General features: G+C 45.0%; 1 protein-coding gene across 3 annotated transcripts in view; it reads left to right on the top strand.

Moving 5' to 3' along the window:
- The first annotated feature begins 5,789 nt into the window (after window positions 1-5,789).
- Prrx1 (paired related homeobox 1) overlaps window positions 5,790-21,437 on the top strand; it is a 72,832-nt gene continuing 57,184 nt past the window's right edge. For 2 of the 3 annotated variants that reach the window (XM_090340469.1, XM_090340470.1), the window contains exon 1: window positions 5,790-6,178. In XM_090340469.1, coding sequence (XP_090196595.1) covers window positions 5,938-6,178 — 241 coding nt within the window. In that variant the 5' untranslated portion in view covers window positions 5,790-5,937. The remainder of the gene's footprint in view (window positions 6,179-21,437) is intronic. The other variant, XM_090340468.1, reaches the window with a different exon arrangement.

Genomic DNA, 21,437 nt, shown 5'->3' with positions numbered 1-21,437 from the left:
CAGGACTTCCTGCATGGGCTGGTTTTGAACTTCAGTCCTCAGATCACAGCCTCCTGAGTAGCTAGGATTACACGCATGAGCCACCAGCACCGGACTAAAATTTTTTTTTGTTTTTGATTCATTGCAAAGAACTTAGTAATTATCGCATGAATTTATTTATTGTGAAGTCCGTGTGTATGATAAACAGAGCTCTAGAGAATACCTGTATTTGAAAAAGAAATAGTTGATGGAGACCAAAAGAAGTCAGAGAAATCAAGGTCGAGGAGAAGAAATTTCTAAAGGAGAATGTTCAGTACACAGAGGCACAAAGCTCTACAGAATATTTACTGCATTGATAATGTCTCTGGTGGCTTCACTTGAAGTCACCTCCCTGGTGCATGCAGAGTCAACATCCGATTGTCTGAAGAGTAAATGGGCCCAGGGATCTGAATACATTCAGATCTGAATGTATATTGAGCATCCCAGCCTGTAAAGAATAAACCCATTATCAGCTTCCTTCTTGGAAATCATGTGCTTTTAGTCCTATTTCTTTCTATTACTTCAAGATTTCAAAAATATTTGATAGTACTATTTGATGGAACTGAAGATGAGTGGAAAACATTTGCCCAAGCACAGAAGGACTATTCCTGAAATGTCACTTAGGAATACAGGAAGAAGAATTGGAAGGGCAAAGAAGAAGTCTGTCATTAAATTTCCTTCTCAAGAGTATGAAAATGTGGACAATCCTGCAGAATCCATCTAGCATTTTATTTGATGAATATGTACTAGATTGTCAACCATGAGCAGGAAAGAATTTCTACCCCACACTGTGTTGTTTGCCATGAGAGTAGCATAGTATTCTGTTTGTGTCATGGAACCTGTGACCTGTCATGTGTGATTATCGTGTCAGCTTATTAACATGTCAGGGATTACAACTCCTGGCTTATAGCTCAGAGGGAGAAGCTGCTTTGAGTGGGGGGCATTCTGCTAGCCAGATGAGGCAGAGTCCTGCCAGCTTCCAGTGCCAAGGAAACCCTGGATAGTAATCAATACCAAACCTATGAATGGGACCACCCAAGGGCATGTGGCTGTAAACCAAAGCTCCTTCCTACCTTAGTCTGATTTCTTGGCAATTCTCTTTGTTAGTCCTAACTTTGTTCCTACTTACTTGTGGAGGAATCCCAAAACAGTTGTTCTAAAGGGGCTGAGGCAGAAAGAATAGTTGAAAAGTCACTCTCAGATGCTGGAAGGGTCATGAGGAAGAAGGTTCTGATTGGTTACATCATCTAAGTCTTCAAACTAATAAATATTGATGGATGGATGGAAGTCGAAGCTAAAGCCAAGGGAAAACCTACACATGTTTGGAGATTTTGAATTAGAGATGCTTTCCTTCCAACTCTTCCTAAAAGGAAGTCACGCCTGGAAAGCAAAGTAGTGATTAAAGAAATACAGGGGCAACAGTAGGCCATTTCCTCTAGGGCCTTCTAAGTTCCCAGGCCTGCTGTTAGCATGGGAAATGGTGGACCCTCTGCTACAATGTTGCCTGCTCTCTTTGCCTGACATCTTTCTGCCAGATGGTTGTTCTGGAATTCTGGAGGTGCTTGGTAAATGCAACCTGAGCCCAGAGAACTTTAGCCTACCAGTTTCTCATCTTGCCCCACCCCTCCAGAGAGCGGGGGGCCTAGAGCCTAGAAATAGAAAACGAGACAATGTATTTCCTCCAGGAATCCCTATCTCTGGTCCTGGACCACCTTTAGCCTTCTGGAGATAAATACACACATGAATTTTCCTTTAGGGTTCTTCTGGCCCAATTTAGTTACAATCCAGAATCTCAACAAATTACAAATGGTATGCATAAACATAATCAGAGTGTACATCTAATCCAGTTGTAATTGTTAAGAGAAAAAAAAATGGGAAGAACCCTCCTTGTACAAAGACCTTTAAAACACAACAAGGTTGAGTGAGGGGGGGGTGTGTGCAGGCTAGCAGACTAGGGAGGGAGAGGAATCAGTTCTGTAGTGTTACTTGCCTGGAGGTATTGCTGAGTGAGAGAGAACTCACAGAGCCTCTGCATCCATTGCCCTGACTCCTAATATGAAATATCCCCAGGCACAAGGACAGCAGAGATTTCCTCTCTGTAGTTGAAGCTTACAGGGTATTTTTCCAGGAAGAAGCAGCCTAGTCAGAATGGTAAGGGGTCCTTGTAAACTAGACCTACACTGCTTCAGGGTTTTACCATACCTGGCCAGCCCCCTAGAGAAGACTCATTCTGATACAGGCTCCTTCATGGCCATCCCTGAACTCATGCTCAGAAGCCTTGGAGAACACGAGGACACACACACACACACACACACACACACACACACACACACACACACACACACACACACACACACACACAGAGGGTCTCCAAGCTCCCTGGCGTCAGGCCTCTAGAGTGGAGAGGGAGGCTGGAGCACCACTGATTTGTGGGGCAATGCTGTGCATATAAAATAATATACCGTATGAACATGTACTTAGTAAACGTATTTGGACGACACACATATTTAGCAAAATAGCCAAAAGTTGTGTTGACACTATTAAGAAAGGCAAGGAAGTGATTTTTAGAGCCCGGTCAAATGTAAATGAGATCAGGGCCCAGGCTTCTGGGCGCCTACCTGACCGGTTTTCCCCGCGCTTCATCCTTAGGTTACAAACCCGCGCAGCCTGCATTCCGGGACAGCCGACTTCCTCTCCAGGGTCGCAGCGCCCGCCCCCTCCCCAAGGGCAGAGGTCGAGGGGCCTCGGAGGGAAGCAGTCTGTCTCCAGGATGCCAGAGACTTTGACCCCTTCCCTGGACCTTTGTCCCAAAGGGCAATTTTGGTGGGGTGCACGGGGAGGCGAAGAAACTCAAGGGAGGTGGAGAAGGCTGGGGAATCACCGCCGGGAAGGACGAAATGGCCCCTCCGCCTTTTCACCTGCGCACTCAGATGGGCCCAAGGGTGGAAATCCACCCGAACCGTTAAGGTGCCTCCCTTCCTGCGGATGGCATCAGCACCCCTTCGCTCTGTTCAGGATCCCCCAGATACACCGGTTCCCACTCTGTGCCCCCCAGTCCCTACCGCGCACCTCCCTCTGACCCGGATAAAATGTTTACTGCCCAGAGCAGGCACTGCAGCAGACGCCGAGCAACCCGCACCGTCGAGGCGCACGGCCCAGCGCGGGCCCGGCGTGCGCTCCCTGTCGGGGGCGGCCCGGGGGGGGGGGGAACAGTGGCTGGAGGAGGGGAAGGGGAGGCGGGCAGGACGAGGGGGTGGAAAAAGGAGGGGGAGTGGGTGGACTAATGATGAAAAAGTCTCCTCCATCCTGGCTCCTTAATTAAATGCATGGAAAGAACCGAGGCGCGCACATCTGGTTTCAATCTGCAACCCTTTGATGGCATCAAATGTTCTTTTCCCAGATCGGGGCTGGAAGTTCTGGGCTCACGTTGGCCGTTTGGAGCCCAGAAACCATTTACACACACTCGGACCCTTCCTTCTCCTTCCAGCCTTTCGGCTATGGCGGGGAGGGGGGGGAGAGAAGGAGGGGTGATATCTAGCCCTCAAGAGAGGGGGGAGAACGCGCGCTTGTGTGTGTGTGTGTGTGTGTGCGCGCGCGCGCGCAAACGCCACAAATAGGCACTTCATATTTGCCCTGCTCGTCCTATACCAAACTGGTTTCCAAATTCCAGCAGTCAGGAGAACGTGGCTCCGCACCTCTGGGCAGGGGGAGACCGACGGGGCAAACTCAGTGGATTTGGCGGGGAGCTCGCCCGCCCCTGCGCCTCGGCTGGACCGCACCCCGCCGCCGGACGCCCAGCCTGGCAGCGCCCACTCCCTGCACTCCGCCTACCAGGGCTCCAGGCTGCTCCGAATTTGGGGCAGCCAGACCACCCCCCACCCCACCCCGGGCTTAGCCACCTCGCCTGGAGCAGCGGCCTGGGACACACACCAAAGAGGTTACACAAGTTGGCAAAAAGTGGGAGTGGGGGAAGGGGGAGGGTTCGGCTGCCCTTCTCACAGTCCTTTCCTCCTCAATAAATGCCAACCTTTCTACTGCCCCTGGCCCAGATAGTAGGGGCGGCTTCGAATCCATTCGAAGGCTTCTAGACGCACCCCCACAACCTGCCTTCAAGTCAGCAGGAGAAGCGTGGGAGAGCTCCGCCGTTATTATCGGTCTTGTTTTCTTGTATTACGTTATTTAACTGGCTGTCTCTACCGAGCCAAGCTTAGCCTTCACACGCTGGGGTGCTTTTCTTTTTCCGTCCTCTCTTAAACTCTCCCAGTCCTTCCGACCCCCCCCCCAAAATAACTGTTAAAACAAACAAACGTGGGGGGAGAGAGGGAAAAAAAGAAAGTGTGATTGAGATAGTTGCGGATGTTTTGTCCCAGCAGTTTCTCGGCCACTGTTATCAAAACATGCAAATGAGATTTTTTTTTTCCAAACAGGATCTTAAACAAAATCTGGAGGCGTTAATGCCGAAGCAAAATAAGCAGCCTCTTTGAAGGGACTGGGTTTCGGTTTGTATTCTCTCCTCCTGATACTATTGCAAGGGAATGATAATTAGACCTTCACTTAAAAAAAAAAAGGTCCTCCTCTTCCCTCCCTCTTCCTCCCCCTCCCTCTGTCCCTCTCTCCCTCTCTTGCCCCCTCCCTTTCTCTCTCGCTCTCTCTGATGTTGGCAAAGGGGGTTTTCTTAATCAGACTGTTTTTTTGGTCCGAGGGAAAGGAGGAAGACGGAGACTGATGGAGAAAGGAGGTCTGTAAAACGTCAGGCGAGGCACAAAGGCTTTGCCACGTAATTACAGGCTCCTATTAAGTCGAGATCTGCCCTCCCAGGGGTCTCCAATTTTCTTGTATTCCCTACAAAGCCTCCTCTGCATGCCAGTTTGTGCCTTTTGAAGTGCCAGAGGGCTTCGTGATCCAACTGAGAAGGAAAAAGGAGCTCTCTGCAAGAAGAGGGGGAGAAAGAGGGAGAGAGAGGAGACAGGGAAGAGGGGGAGCCCGCCACCACTCTCCTTTGGACTCTTGAAGCCCTATTTTTTTTTATTATATATATATTTTTTTTACTTCTTAGGAAAAGTAAAGTGAGAATCCGCTCTCTAATACATCTGCAAGACATCACCCTCTCCTCCTGAAACTTTAGTCGCTCCTGAGAATCCACAGGAGTGCAGAGCGGGGAAACACGTTTTCTTGAAGATGTTATAAAGCTGGAACAAGCCTTCTTCTGTTGGTGCTTGAACTCTTGCCGGGGGAATAACTTTTTTAACCTTTTTTTTTTAAATCCACTTTGATTCTTCTCTCCCACCCCCGTCTCCTCTCTTCTGTTTGCCTAACTCCCCCGCCCTGCCCCGCTGGCGTCTCTCTCTCTTTCTCTCTCTCTTTTTTTCCCTTTCTCCCTCTTATTATTATTTTTAGTGAGTGCCTGTGGAAGAGTTTTGAAAGTTGGAAGAACGAAGGGCTTCTTTCTTTTCCTTTTTCCCCCCCTTCTGATTGAAACATAAGGTACATTTTTTTTTAATTTTCTTTTTAAATTTTCTTTGAACTGTTTTGGTGTGGATGATCTCTCTGGACCGCGCCGGATTTGGCTTCAAGAAAACATCCCAGGCTGCCTGCTGAAATCTGCGGGTGCAGAATTCTCAGCTCTGCAAAAGGGGGTCCCCGCCCTCTTTTCCAATTTTCTCTCTCTCTCTCTCTCTCTCTCTCTCTCTCTCTCTCTCTCTCTCTCTCTCTCTCTCTCTCTCTCTCTCTCTCTCTCTCTCTCTCTCTCTCTCTCTTTCCCTCCCTCTCCCTCTGTCTCTCTCTTCTCCCTCTCTCCCGTCCCTCTTTCGCTCTTTCCCTTCTCCCCACCCCCCTGCTCGGCTCCTCTCCCCCCCGCGCGCCCACCGCGTGTTGATTCGAGCGGGAAGAGGGGGGTGGGTGGGCCAGGCGGGGGAGACCATGACCTCCAGCTACGGGCACGTTCTGGAGCGGCAACCGGCGCTGGGCGGCCGCTTGGACAGCCCGGGCCACCTCGACACCCTGCAGGCCAAAAAGAACTTCTCGGTCAGTCACCTGCTCGACCTGGAGGAAGCCGGGGACATGGTGGCGGCGCAGGCGGACGAGAGCGTGGGCGAGGCGGGCCGGAGCCTGCTGGAGTCGCCCGGACTCACCAGTGGCAGCGACACTCCGCAGCAGGACAGTGAGTGACCGGGGGGAGATCGCGCCCCGGGACCTGCATGCACGCGTGGGGCCCTGGATGTGTGTGTGGCTGGGGGGGATCCAGGTATGGGCAGCAAGTGCGCTCGCTCCGGAGTCTGGAGAGGGGCGAAGGCATTTTCTAGAAGGCTGGTCACAGGCAGAGGGGAAAAAAAACAAAAAGAGGTGAGAAACAGGACCGCCTCGAGGAGGGCACAGCCTTGCAGATGTTAGAGAGAGCACTGAAGGCCTAGGACTGTAACCATCGCGCTGCGTCCCGGACCCGGTGAGGGCTCCAGCCAGAACAGCCCGCCCCGGGGCGGCCAGGCGGGGCTGAAAAAGGGTTTCTTCTGGGGTGCCAACTTGAGAGCCAGCACTTTGGGAGGGCGGAGGGAGCGGTGTGCGGGCTTGAAAAAGGCTGAGCCCTGAGCGGTCACTGAAGCCCTGAGCCCACCGCAGCGCAGCTCAGAGCAGCCAGGCTCGGCTGCCCGGGCTGTGAGCTCCGCTGCCGCCTCCACCTGTACCACTTTACAAACCCGGTGGATCTGTTAACAGCCTTTGGCGAAGCAAAGGGAATGTCCTTTAGTTGTGAAGTCCTAGATTCGGCCCGGCTACGTCCAGCAAAACTGGGGCACGCTAAAGAATCATGGGCGCCCTGGTCACATTTGGGGAGCAGGGCTCTCTGACCCCTAGATCTCCAGAAATGTCCACATCCAAACTTGCCTTTCCTAGGTTCACTTTCCCATCCTTTCCCTCCTTGCCTCATGAAAGGATCACTCCTACTTATCAACTTTGCCTTCCCAAGATGACTTTGAGTGTACTTCAAGCCTGGAACAGACTTGTCACCCTTGTTTAATCCCAGGTGACAAGTCTACACACACACACACACACACACACACACACACACACACACACACACACACACACGGTGGGGGTGGGGGCTGAGGGTCTGAACCTTGCTGGAAGTAAAATGATCACTTCCATACCATGATTTGCTTCTGATGGTTTATTACACTCAAGTTTCACAGACTTAAAAAAAAACCCAAATATATTCAAAACAAGCTGTTTCTGAACTCAGAAAACAGCTGCAAAAAGATCCCTGAAAGAGAGGTGGGAGACAAGCTGGCCCCCTCAACCAGGTCCTAGGAGAGGCCCTCAGTAGCTCAGAGGCCTCCACTGTTAACCCTAGTTTTCTAGATTGATCCAGGAAGCCCTTGAATGATTTTAGCCAGAAGTGACCTGAGGCCAACGCATAATATACACACTTGTCGGAGAGCTATCTAAGTCTTTCAGTTATGAAACTGCCAACTCTGAGGAATGCAGTGCCAGTGTCCCCAAACTCTAGTCAAAGGCTACTAACAGTGACATTTGGTTTGGTGAGGGTTGCTTCTTCTACCACTCATGTCAGCAGCAAGAATTGTTTGGAAAGGCACTTTTTAGTTCTACAAAATGTGTCGTTCAGTTAGTACCATTATTTTAAAGCACTTTATTAAAGAAAATAAAACGTACGTACAATAAATAGGCAGAGTAGTATTTAGAACCCCAGTATGGGTAGGTTGAGGTAGGAGAAATGGGACAGTGTTGCTTGGCCCCAAGAGAAGGCCAGAGGCTAAGAAACAGATCTAATGGCCCCAGTAAGCTCGAAGCCCAGCTATGGGCTGCACTTCACCAGCCACTGCAGAAAGCAATGGTTGTTTGTGGTATTATTTTTTTTTTCAAGCAAATCCCAGAAGGAGTGAGATAGGGATTTGTCATGGCCTTATATTAGTGGAATTGGCCAGAGAACCAACTGTTGACTATAAAGCCATTTTGAAGATAACAAGGGGTCACTGGGAATTGGAACTGACTTCTCTGTAACTCAGGCCTGGCACTATTGTGGCTTATCAAGCACCGTGTCATCCCTAGGGGTATTTTTAGACTGGACAAGTAGAAGTTGGAGACAGAGTTGGGATCTTTTGTCCTGGGAGAATGGGCCAGCACTCTGGGAACTTGCCTGTGTAATACTTGACTCCATTTTCTACTAAGAAATATGGTTCTGTGGAAAGGAAGACGGTGAGGCTCCAGAGGCATCTGGAGAGAGGATACCCTGTGGAGGATGGTCAACTTGTAGTTTCTGGTGGAGCCTGCCCACGGCAGAGGGAGCTGGGGAGAGGAAAGTGGTCACCTCAGAAAATACACATACACAAGGTGGCAAGCTTTACTTCATATGGGGATGCCAAGGAGAGCTATGGCTCTTCTGCCAGAGAAGAATAGTGAACCTGATAAATGTGTTAAGTCAATCCGGGGCCAGAGAGATGCCCCATCCTCCATTCTTAGCTCTTAGATTTAGTTAGGAGCTACCTAACAATCAAGACTGGGCCTGCAGATTGCAGTGGACAGTGTGACTCTTCTTGGGATAGAGGGGAGCCTGGATGCAGGGTGCAAGGAACTCAGGAGTCTAAAGTAATCTCAAAGCTACGCCAGGAGTCTGCAGCTGGTAGCACTCTGCTGAGATTCCTCAGGGGCAAGGGAAAAGATCATTTCCTTCAGAGAGGTGGAACAATGTATTGATGCCTTTGGTTTTTCCAGGTATAGAGAAACTGTCCAAATTCCTGTCCTTTCTGTGTTTTCTTCTTCTAAGGAAATTAGCAATTTGGTTCAGTTTGCACTATTTGATTCTTAATTCAGAGAACTTTGGATGGACAGCCTAATCGAATATAGCAAAGAGGAACTAAGTATGATCCGAACTGAGGGCTTTTTACTGACCTTCCCAAAGCCCTACCAACCAACATCCCATTCACCCTTCCTCATCTTGGATGGTATTCACTCCATTTTCCTTTCTATGAGAGGATTTCTTCCCCCATTTGTTGTCCAGTTCAGCATATTTCTTAAACAACAACAACAACTTCTATTTCTTCTTCTCCTCCTCCTCCTCCTCCTTCTTCACTGGCTATTGTGACTACCTGATGGCTACCAAATGGCTATTGTGGATACCTGATGTCTTAATGGGAGTGATGGATCGCCAGAGAGAAAAGGGGGAGCTGGTTATAAAAACAGGCAGACTTACTTGGGGGGTGAGGTAGGGGGGAAGTAACGAGTGCATCCCTCTCATTTCTTAATCTCAACTTCTGCAAACTCTTAAAAAAAAAAAGCGCGCCGGTCTCCCACGTTCTTTCCCAACCTCTAAATTAGTGGAACCAGATTGTCCTAATAAGACCTTTTGTTGGAAACACATGTACTCATAAAAAGGTAGACGGAAAGTCAATTAGACAGCGCGCGTACACAGGCATTCACCAGCCGGTGCTAAGCGTGCGCCGCGCACAGCTGGGCCCCGGGCCTCGGCGGGACGCAAATGCAGAACAGCGTTGCGGGAGGAAATCGATTTGTCACAAAGGGAGAGGTGGAAAGGCGGCGGCGAGGACGCCGGGCCGGTCCACCAGCAAGGATCTGGCAGGTCCAGCTCCTGTAACAACTCGCCAGAAAAAAAGAAGAAAAAAATACCCAGGAGATCCGGAACCTCTCAAGGGCTCTTCCCAAGTGGAGTTTGCGGCAGAGTAATATCACAACCCCCAAGTATCCGCATTTGCCATCCACGCGGCGCGGGGAAGGACTTAGGTGCCATCTCCCCCCCCTCCAACCCCCCACTCCTACACCAAGATAGCACTGTGGAGTGGAAGCCGTGCGCCCGTGCTTAGCATTCGAGGAGGAGACCGTGCAGCCACGCACTCTCACGGGCTCTTTCCAGAAGGGTAGAGGTTTGAAATTTGGAATCAGGGCAGGGTCGCCGGGTGTGCGGGTGATGGAGGCTGGGTTGTCCTAGGGGCCTGCTTCCCCCACACTTTTGGAGAGAGGGGCCATCTGGCGATTCCATTCCCTCCCCCCCCCGGGGGGCGAAGCGAACTTTGGGAGTGAAGGTTTCGGGGACCGGGCTCTGTCAGTACCCCCTGGGGTTGCAGATTATTTTTTTCCACTAACTCTTAGAAAGCCCTAGATCTCGGGCCCCGCCGACCATTTCAAGGCGAATGTGTGCCCCGACCCCGGACGGACGGGCGCGTCTCCTCGGGCTTGGACGCTGGCACACTCAGGCCCGAGACTCGCGCGGCGTCCTGGGCGCTTCTGTGGCTCCAGCGGGTCCCCACTGCGCCTTCGTTTCCTCGGGGCCCTCCGTTTAGATTTTACAACCCAAGTGAATAAATCATCAATAAACCAGCACGCTGTCAGCCTCCCCGCTCCCCGCCGCCCCTCCACGCCCACAGCGAAGAGTGCTTTCAAAAGCGGTGGTGATGCCTTGCCAGTCCACGCACCCCTGATCTGAATTTTGCACTGGGCGTGGCGGGGGGACCCACGATCCCTTTGCAATCATTTGACAACTTAGTTTCACTCAGGAGCATCGATTTATTTCAAAAGACATACCCCCCACCCCAAGTTATTTTCCTAGACGGTTTACCAGCTCTTTCCATTAGCGGGGGACTGCCTCCAGAGCAGACCTTCTCAAGCCCCCGGGCGGAGAACCCTCCTCCAAGTCCCAGGGCTTGCAGGGTACCCGGTTATTGCATACGTTCCAGTCTGTGATCTCCTAGGCTCACGAACTGTGACCTCCGCGTGCGTACAATTCCCGGCTTCACAGAAGCCAGGCGAGGAACATTTTAAGATCAGGAGAGTATTTGTAGAAAGTAAGTAGCTAAGTCTTTTGGGTCATTTATTTCGAAAGGAGAGGAAGGTGGTAGAAGAGAAGTTTTCTTTTTTCTCTTGGGGGGAGGGCGGCGGGATGGAAGAATACCCTCCCTCAACGAAAAAGGTAAAATACGGGGATACAACTATCAGCATCCTCGCTTTAAGTCTTTGTAACTAATGAAAGGGGCCTTCTAGGTGTTTCTCAGAGTCAGAGACAAGACATTTGCAAAATAATAATAAGAGTAATAATAAATATTTGGATAAGCCTTCAATTCCCAGTGTCCTTTTCCAACCCAAACGTTTATAGAACCACCTGAGTGCAAAACACGAAAATTCAGTTGGCCACTGACTGTCCAATTCTTCACGATTTTTGTCAACTTTTATCCTCCTCCACCCACCCACAAGATAAAAGAATGAATATATCAACAAGATAACACGTATATGTATCAATGGTCTTGGTGTGTATCTACCAAGAATTTGGATTCTTAAGAGGAAAAAGCAAATGCCTCGGTGAGCAGCCTAACAGCACTCAATTAAAAACTAACACTCCCGTGCAGTCATAAAAGATCCACAAATGACCACAACCTCCTTTATTTTTCTCTGAATGCTGTTTCTTGGTAAGCCTGTAAGTGTGGGGAGATAATGTTGCCGAGAAAAGTCAGAGGCCCGGCTGTCGTTTGCAGGTGAGCGCGTTTGTTTTTTCACACGCGCCGAGTTCTCTCTCCCTCGACGTGAATCTCCCTGGACATTCCCCATCATTTGTCTAATGGAGTGTGACAGCTTCAAGGAAGTAGTCAGGCCAACGAGATCGCCGTCCTTCCATTTTAGTTGAAGACTTTGCAAATTACCGAAGTTTCGCTGGCTCTGCAACCACTTAATAGAACAATACCCGAGAAGCTGATGGAAGAGGCGATAGCTGCTTTTAGCACATGTGCGTTTGCACAAATGGTGGTTAAGGCAATTTTATGAAAGTTAAAAAAAATTAGATGCCCAAGTGACGTTTTCAGGAGAGCTGGAGGGCAAAATCCTAACCCCAGGCCACACGGATAAGGCCGGAGTTCTGATCAGAGAACAGTCTTTGGACATTGAATGCTCAGCGCTGTGTCAGAATAGGCTCTATTCCGATTTTTGCTTGCTTTCATGGAATTATTTGCAAGGGATGGGACATTTTGTTAACTGGCCAGGATATACTACACTGGAACTCAGAAAGGGAGTTTGCACCGACTGTGAGCACCAGGCGTTTATTTTGGTTATTTTTGAAGTCTCATTTTTTTTTTTGCAGGAAACTGTGTGTATATGAAAGAGGTAGAAGAGAGGTTAATTCGATGCAAATTCTTAACTTTTAAAACACAACCCCAATTCTTTTGACTTTAACGAAGTCAAAGACTTCACCCAGTTTCCACTTTCTGAGAGGGAGATGAGCCACTAGCCTCGCCAGATGCGCCCTTCTTACTCCTTCCTACAGGGGGCGCACTCCTCCCAGGCTGGATTCTGGACAAACAGCCCTTCATATGCCTCTGGACTCAAGAGAGACCAGAGACAGGCAAGATGTGAAGAGGGTGAAGACACCTCTGAGACTGTGTGGACATACCTTGCGTTTTGATAGAAGCAGAGAGGCTGCTGGCTGATAGAAGACCCCTGTTCTCTTTGCCTCCCCCTTTGAAGTGAGGGTGGCCTGCATTCCAGGGTGAGCAAGAGGCCGCCACGGGAAAAGGGACAAGAACACTGTCCCCGGAGCCCATAAGTGCTAAAACGGGCACATGCATTTACTGGAGAAACAGAGGGGTTTTGGCCTTGTGGATGAGGGTGTGATTCTTTTTTTTTTTTTGCCAGTCCTGGGTTTGAGCTCAGGGCCTGAGCACTGTCCTTAGACTTTCTCAAGGCTAGAGCTCTACCACTTGAGCCTCAGCACCACTTCCAGCTTTTTTGTATGTATGTGGTACCAAGGAATCGAACCCGGGTCTTTGTGCATGCTAGGCTAGGCAAGCACTTTAACCACTAGGCCAAACTCCCGGCCCCAGGGGTGTGATTCTTTTACTTTGGACCTTGAGATGATTGGGAATAGAAGAGCAGACCTGAGAGACAGCTGCCGCAGGAGTTCGCCCAGTACCTAGTACCTTCCCATTGGGCAGAATATCTGGTACCCTGGAGGTCTGTCCTGGAGTTAGGGTGTTCCTTTTCCCCCAAGGGAAACACAGCAAGAGTCCCCCAAATCTTGTGTGAGCTAGCAACTTGAGCGTCTAAACAACTTTTATTTCCAAATTTCACTCTTGAACTGTAGTGATCCGCTCTGTATAGGCACAAGTTTCACAGGCAGCAGATGACATTTTCAGACATTTCAGAGCACCTTTTCCTTCTCTTCTTCACTGGGAACAACACTCTAGCTCAGCCAACATAGTCTTTGCATAGGTGATGGTTATATATACTTCTGAGGATAATCTGAGCTGGGGAAGCTGAAGCAGGAGGCCAGAACTGTAAGGGAAATTGCTTTCCCGCTAACATTTGTCAGAAAATAAGAACCTTCACTCCATTCACTAAATTTCTTATCAGTCATGTTGTTATATTTTAAAGGACCTCATAGTGCTGGAAGGTGGTAGAACTTATAAATAAGCATAAAAACAGATTAGTGTTCTCCAAACATGTGTATGAGGGACAAATACTTTCAGAGTCTCAGATGTACAACTTCTTCGATGTCTTTGAACTCAATCAAAATTTGAGCCAGAATGTGTTAAGGTCAATCAGCTTGGTTATGGGAAAAGTATAAAGCACTTCAGGAACAATCAGAGCACCATATTTTCCCAAGCTCCCATGCACTTTTTTCCCCACACAAATGCAGTGTTATTTTACGAAAGGCTTGGTAGAATTGGCTTGGGCCTGGGTGCTAAAGGAATCACCGTTTCAGACTCCTGTCTTCTTGATCTACTATCTCTTTTCTCCATTCTACATCTTCTGTCCCAACATCTGTGTAAGATCTGTGGGCTCGCAAAGAGGAAACTGGGGCTTAAAAAAGCCCTTAAATATTGTTTTCTAGAATCTTCCAAAAAGAAAAGGCCTGCTGAAATCAATGATACATTAGTTAGCAGATATCTACATCTGTTTTTCCTCTCTTCTAAATTCGTTTTATGATAGTCCAGTTAGAGACTTCTTGGGAATTGGGCAATTGTGGTTTAGTAGATTGGGTTATCATTTGGCTACTTTTTCAGGTAACTCACTGTACATATAGACATAAAAAGTTCAAACTTTGAAAAAGGTACTGGATCTTAATCTCTGCACTTAATTCTTTTTTATATGTTGTTATTAATCCAGATTGGGTGGTAACACCAGCTACTTCCATTTTGGCTTTTCTCTCCATTTCCTTCTAGTGCCACTCTCGTAAATTCTGATCTGGATTATTATATGTCACCGAACAACTGTCCAGCTGTCCCCTAATTCATTAGCACTTACTAAGTCATAGAATGAACCCCTCATCTTTAGTCCAATGTCTTTCTAATTTTGCTGAAATACTAGTCACGTTACCCTTCCCTTCCCACTTTATGCTCTTTGCTTAGGGATACAGTTTAGACCCACAATTTGGAGAATCATCTATAGTCTAGTGATCCTGTAGCTTTAAGACCTCCCCCGCCAACCAGAGCTGTAACTCTTTAAATATATTTGACTTTCCTAATTGACATTTACATTTGAATGTCACAAAGGGCTCCAATCTCAGAAACAATAAAAAGTCAACTAATGAGCTGCCTCTCCCCAAACAAATTCTCTTACAGATTTCCCCATTTTCCTACAGAACTACATGTGGGTGCAAAACTAGACATTTCAAACCAATCCTTGACTCTCTCTTACCTCCCCTTGTTTACCTCATCCCTAATTCCCAGCACCCATGTTTTTCTTCCCCAGTGTGTAGGGGAGAATGTAATACATCCTTAACACATGCTTCTCACATGGTTGAATTATATAGATTCACTTCTTCCATAAATACATAGTTTAGCTCACCTCTTTAGAACTCACAATTGATTTTCTTTTTTTCATATAAATATGAATTTATTTTTGTATTGATCAGTCTTTAGAGTCCAATCTTCCATTCTTATTCTGACAACCTCCCACTTCCATTCTCTCTGTCTCTGTGTCTATGTGTGTCTCTCTCTGTGTCTGCCTCTCTCTCTCTCTCTCTCTCTCTCTCTCTCTCTCTCTCTCTCTCTCTCTCTCTCTCTCTCTCTCTCTCTCAAAATACAGACAAGTGCAGGTGGGATTTATTTCCCTTACCTCCTAGTTAAGCTGGTATATTTCCCCCCATACACTTAGTCTCATTTCTGCTCCTCCGACTTCTCATTTGGAAAGTCCTCTCCCTGAGTCTTTATGGCAAGCCTATCTATGCCTCCTTTCAAGGTTCTTTCCCATGGCATCTTCTTGTAAGATCTTTGATTGTCTACTTCCAAGAAAACCTTTCCACAAACCGCCTTCTTCCTTGATACTCTAGAAAAAGTCACTCCTCTGCATTTCACCTATTTTGCTAAATATTTTGTGACTGTTAATTGTCTTGATAATTTTCGTAAGACTAGAGACTTTTTTTAAAGTAGGGAAATATGTCCATAAACTCTACTACTCCACGGTGTAAGAAAGTAAGTTCAATTGATAATTTTGGTACACTACAGTTTTAGTGTCTTTTGCATTACCTCGCTGCAAGTAATTTTGCAAATTACGAGAATAATACCGAATTATAACATATACCAATTTTAGAAGAATATGGAATTTATACTAAAAATTAAAATAGGAAAGTCAAGTTGCCCTATTTCACCACTCAGGGGTTATTATTTTGGTGTTACAATATTTTCTTTTTGATTTTTACATGATTTCGGGTTACATGGTATTAACATCCTTGATTACTGATCTTTCTTTAATCAGTGGAGGAATTTTTAATCCCATTTAGGATATCGTGTTTCCCCTACACTAAGAAAATATATAAACATTTGTCCCACTTGTTCTCATCAGAAAAGTTAAACAAATAAACACATAAACAGCAAACATAGGTTTTCCATAGGATTATGTATGCCAGGCCTCACAGTGAAGAATTCCCAGCATCCTCCCGCTGTCCTAAGGATTTGAGAGTAAACAGTTTCTTTTTCTTTTCCAGCTTGTTCTAGCAGGGGGCCTTCTCTAGATAAGCCTGTACTTCTTTTGAAATTGGGAGCCTGGATAGCCCCTAACTCAGGCTTCTAGAACTCGTTTAGAGAAGTGCCAGTCATTAAATGGTCAGATAACTTGGGAAGAATGGGTTCACTAAATGGCACAAGGAAGGGATTGAAAAATAATCTGTATTTGCCCATCCTTGGATCTTGAATTTATTGTTTACCAAAATGTCTTAAGGCTCATATGTACTGTAGTAGAGAAAAAGGAGAAAAGCATTCTTTATTTCTGTAGGAGGTACACTCCTCAAATGATAATTAAGATAGAATAGCAGCGCATCCCAGGACACGGGAATGTATTTTAATAGAGGAAGAAACACTTGTGGGGGGGGATAATTAAAAAAAATCAAAGGTAATATAGTTTTTCCAATACAAACTTTTAATTAAGATGGTAATTACCACCTTATGAGAGATTCAGATCATTATTTTTTATTAAAGAATTTATTAACGTTGATTTTTACATCATATTTTAAATGACAAGTTTAACAAACAAGTGTTCAAGAAGGGAATCTTTATTTACAATCACTGGGAGTTAGTATTTAGAACTTAATCAAAATTAGGCTAAGGGTTTGTATATCATAGAAATATATTAATTTATGAAATAAAACATTATGTCTATAGAGTCATAGGTTTTTATGTCTATATAGTTATGTTTATATTTCCATTACCATGCCCATAGCATTGGGTATGCAGATATTGAGTCCTCGCTCTTGTACTCTTTGGATTTAATAGCCACATATTAAGGATACCATGCGCCTTTTGTTCAGATCATTATTTTACAGGGTCAATTTAAGAATCATTCTTAGGAAAGATGGAATTTACAAAGTTACTCTATGAATACAAAATAGTTTACAAGTAATAGGAAGTCACATCAAACAAAAAATTTTAAATGATGAATTTAATGTATCTCAATAATCAACCTTTCTCTTTTCTCATGGGCAAGGGAGAGAGTAATCATCACTTTTGAGAATTAAAAAAGAACCACACTTGCCCAATAAAAATTTCTGTTGTTCCCTACTGGGGCCTCTTTTCTAAGGGAGGAAAGGAAGAGAGCCACCCAGAGAGCTCCTTGCCCATAACCAGATGTGCTCTTTCACAGCAGTAATCCTCAAGATCGGGGGAGAAGACCACAGGACGAATCCTCAACACATTTAAGAAATAAAATGTAATTTACTTCATTAATCATAGAGCTGAAATCTGCAGTTTTGCTAGACATATTTTAGAGACCGAATCCCTTCTGACAAGAGAAACAGAAATTAATATCACTGCAGGCTTGATTATTGCAGCAGTCTGTACTTCACTCCCCTTAGGGACAAAGATTTTTCCGAGTGTGATCATTTTTGCTCAGAATATATGGAGCACGAGTTAACTATTTAAATGTTTGTCTCCTCTCTCCCTTGTTTTCCCCCTTCCCTTTTTCTCTTTCTTGAAATTAGTGTCTACTTTCTATGCTATTTGAGATTTTCTGTTTTAAAGATCAAGGATTATCTTTAAGGACATGTATCTTTTTATTTGCTTTTATTAAAGTTATCTTTAGGTAGCTACAGGAAGAGTTTCAATTCAATGTGTTAATTTATGAGTACAGTGCATCTTAATCAATGTCATTCTTTTCATCATTTCTCCCCATCTCTCCCAGTACTACCTTTCTCCTCAAATTACCTGTCTCCATTTTCACAGGCGTACACTGAATATTATGATAGGATTTGACCACTATTCCTCTCTCCATTCATCTGTTTCTTCTCCACTTGACAGACCCTCCCTGTCTATCAAAGAACCAGGAAATTTAGTGTATGTTGTGGTAGATTTTAAAACACAATAATTTTAAATAAATAAAGCACTGCGTGATTTAATTCTTTTCAGCAGAAACTGACCGCTTACTTTGTTATGAAGTATTAACACCATTAACAATATGAAAGGCAGAGTAAGGTAAAATGTGAAACTATTTCTTAAACTTAACATATACAAGCATTATTATATTTCAGGAAGCCAGAAGCAGATAAAGCTAGCATACTTGTTTTCATGAATACATAAGAAAATTGTGGCTTAGCAAATTTTAGTAGACCACTATAAAATGACTTGAATAACTCTTCTCTTTGAATTTTTAAAAATTGAATCCTTCCACTTTTGATGTCCATCAATTTTTTTCCCATATTCCTGACCATCTAATGAGACAAGGTGAGTTTAGAAAGTAGATGGTCTAGCATGCCACTTCACAATATATTGTTACACTGCACAAATGCTTCTAAATTAACCATCCTCAAATTCTTCACTGTGGAGTGGGCACGCAGCTGCCATGCCCATGCCTACCTTCTTCATGGAAATATAGGCCAACATGAAATGGTACTTATGAAAACTCTTGGAATAAAAGATATGTATATATATATATATATGAACAAACTTTGATCACATCCTAAGGGAAAAGCTGAAGAATTTTGTGAATTATGGATTTTGTGAATTATGGAGTAAAGATCCAAATTAAGAATGTATTTCATTAGTTTTATTCCATGTCCCCCTAAAATGAGACATTTTTGAGACTGGGCATGTAGGTCAGTTATACAGTGTATTAAGTTGTACAGTTGTATTAAGTTGTACAGTGAATTAAGCTTTAGATTCAAACCACCACCCTAGTGTGCACACACACACACACATACACACATACATATGCACACACACACACACACACACACACACAGGTCTTTAATTTGTATTTAGGAACATTAGGGATTATTGCCAGTTATTTTATTTTGGATCTAGGGAATTTTGTGTTAAATTATTGTCCCTCATTAGCTTGAGGTAACTCTCTGAGACTTACTACAATCATTTATAAACACTGCACATTAATTACCTATTATACTAAAAACCTGTAACACAGGTTTGTTGCTTGTAATAAAGAGATAATGGAAACAAGGTGCCTGCCCAGTACCCACTACCCTTCCCACTGCAGGCACACATATAAATACTTGCTTTTTTGAATTGTTTCACAAAATCTCTGACAAGCATTTTTTATTACAGGCATATATATATATATATATTCAATGTAGTTTCACATTTAAAGCTACTGAAATTGCGATACTATTGTACTCCAAAAAGTCTCACTCTTTCAGATTGCTGTTTTTTGAGTGACTAAGTACACACGTGTTTTTAATCTACAGTTAGGAACTGATGCCTTGTGACTTTTGGTGACATTCATAAGCCTTCACCAAAAGTGTGAGGCAAACACTGTAGTTAGGCTTAAAATTCTCCCTGGTTAGAGTCATCCTTTTCACATTGCCCTTCCTCTACGAAATAGTAAAAAATGATCCTTTGGTACGTCGGATGGCATCAACTTTATCTATTCCCATTTGCTTCAGTCATCCAGGATAGAGAAGATAAATTCCCTCCTTTTTTCAGCTTCTGAAACCTATGAAGATAATACAATGCCTACTTAGATGTATCAAGACTTTGTAGCTCAGCCCTGACATAATCAGTACATTTCCAGGAGATTGGCCACAGGACATTCTGTGTGTAGTGTAATGCATCCAACATTACACTCGTAACTCCACTGAGATCGCTGTGGTGCTTTAAGTTATCATGTTATGTGTGATTATACATAAGGTTACCATTCTTTCTCTAACTTATATTGCATGACTGGTTTCATGTGACCTGTTTTCATATATTATGCTTTGATATTTGATATACGTAGAAGACTGCATGTTATATTATGAAGAATCTAGGATTCCTTCTTCCCCCGCCCCTCCCTCTCTCTCTCTTTCTCTCTCTTTCCTTCTTTCTGCCAAACCAATAATAACTATGTCTGCCTGGCATTCTTAGGCAGTAAACCTGAACTCTAACAGCTGTGACACATGTGGAGAAAACGAGTCATTGTGGGTGAGACATTAAGGACAGTTTATACCAAGGCTAGAGTGCTAGTTCTCTGAATAGACAGCCTACAGTGTGACTTACACGGGTGTAAGTCAGGTCATCCCTGAACAGTCACGAGTGCTAGGCAGAAGCCAGGAGCACAACTCTATTGAAAATAGCAGTTCTGGCAGAAAAGTGTTGATGTGTGTTTGCTAAAAATGCTGTCTCGAGCATGTTGTTCAGTGTCTATACTTCAGAATATAGGTGATTCTGGATTACTGTTTTCGTATGTGGGAAATTTTCCCTTTGGCTTTTGTTTGCTTTATTTGTTTCTTCTCTGTCTTCTCCATACCCAATTCATTTTTCCCTGTAACTGGCTCACTGGCATCAGAATGAGCTGAAGTGTCTAAAAAAACAGATTCTAGGGCTACACCCAGACCATGGAAATCAAAACCACCCCACACTCACTCATGTTGCATAGCACAGATGAATTTCAAACTTCACAAATGATGGAAACACTGCCCCACCTCACTTTTTCCCACAATGACTGATTTGGAGTCATCACATTTCCTGTAAAGGCAATGTGGTTGATTAGGTTCTTTATGTTTAATTAATCATCCCCTTCCTAAGTGTTAGTCTTAGTTCTCCAATAGGGTGCACACATTTTTGGAGATAAAAGACAGAGAGGCCAATGGTTCATACATCAAAACACTTGCCATGGTGCTTTTCCTATCCTGGGTGGCTTGCACACACTTACTGAATACATGAGCAAATGAAGAAACAAGTCAGAATGAAAGGTGCACATGTGGCAATCACAAGAGCCCAGTTCAACACTGTTCACAAAGCCCGGAAAGCTCTTCGCATGAGAGCAGGACAACCAACTTGAGGAAACAATTGAGGGGTGTCAAATACTAAATCTAATTTTAATTGATGGCTATCTCAGCACTTATTCTAGGAGAAGCATGCATTTAAAATTGGTCATTACCTGGTTACTAGTATCGGCAGTCTAGTTTTATGTATAAGTTTTCAAATGAAAGCGTGCCACATTTAGGGAGTTAAACTACAACACATATTTTCTTCCTTCCCCTTTCTTTCCTTTCTTCTCTTTCTATTCCTCCTTCTCTCCTCCCTTCCTTCCCTCCTCCCTTTCTTCCCTTCACCTCTCCTTCTTTTCTACTATCCTCAGTGCTTTTACTTTTTGCCTCTACCTCTTCTTTTCTCAGTCTCTCTCTTTCATTTTTGGTACTCACGATTAAACCAAGGGCCTTGTACATGTTAGGCAAGTGTCATCTCTTAAGCTATATTTTCACCTTTAAAAATTGTTTTGTTAAGATACTTCATTGATTATTTTTTTCTGGGTTGGCTTCACACTTGCAATATTCTTGCCTCTACCTCCCAAGTAGCTGGGATTATGAGCATACACCATCAGAGTTGGCTAGTTACTGTATTTATTCTTTCTTTCTTTCTTTTTCTTTCTTTCCTTCTTTCTTTCTCTCTCCCCCTTTCTTTCCTTTCTTTCTTTATCTCCCTCCCTCCCTCCCTCCCTCCCTCCCTCCCTCCCTCCCTCCCTCCCTCCCTCCCTCCCTCCCTTCC

This window comes from Megascapheus bottae, chromosome 10 (assembly GCF_031878675.1).
Source record: "Megascapheus bottae isolate mThoBot1 chromosome 10, mThoBot2.hap1, whole genome shotgun sequence".
Lineage (NCBI taxonomy): Eukaryota > Metazoa > Chordata > Mammalia > Rodentia > Geomyidae > Megascapheus > Megascapheus bottae.
The sequence above is the reverse complement of the archived record's forward strand: the minus strand, read 5'-3'. Positions and strand labels throughout refer to the sequence as shown.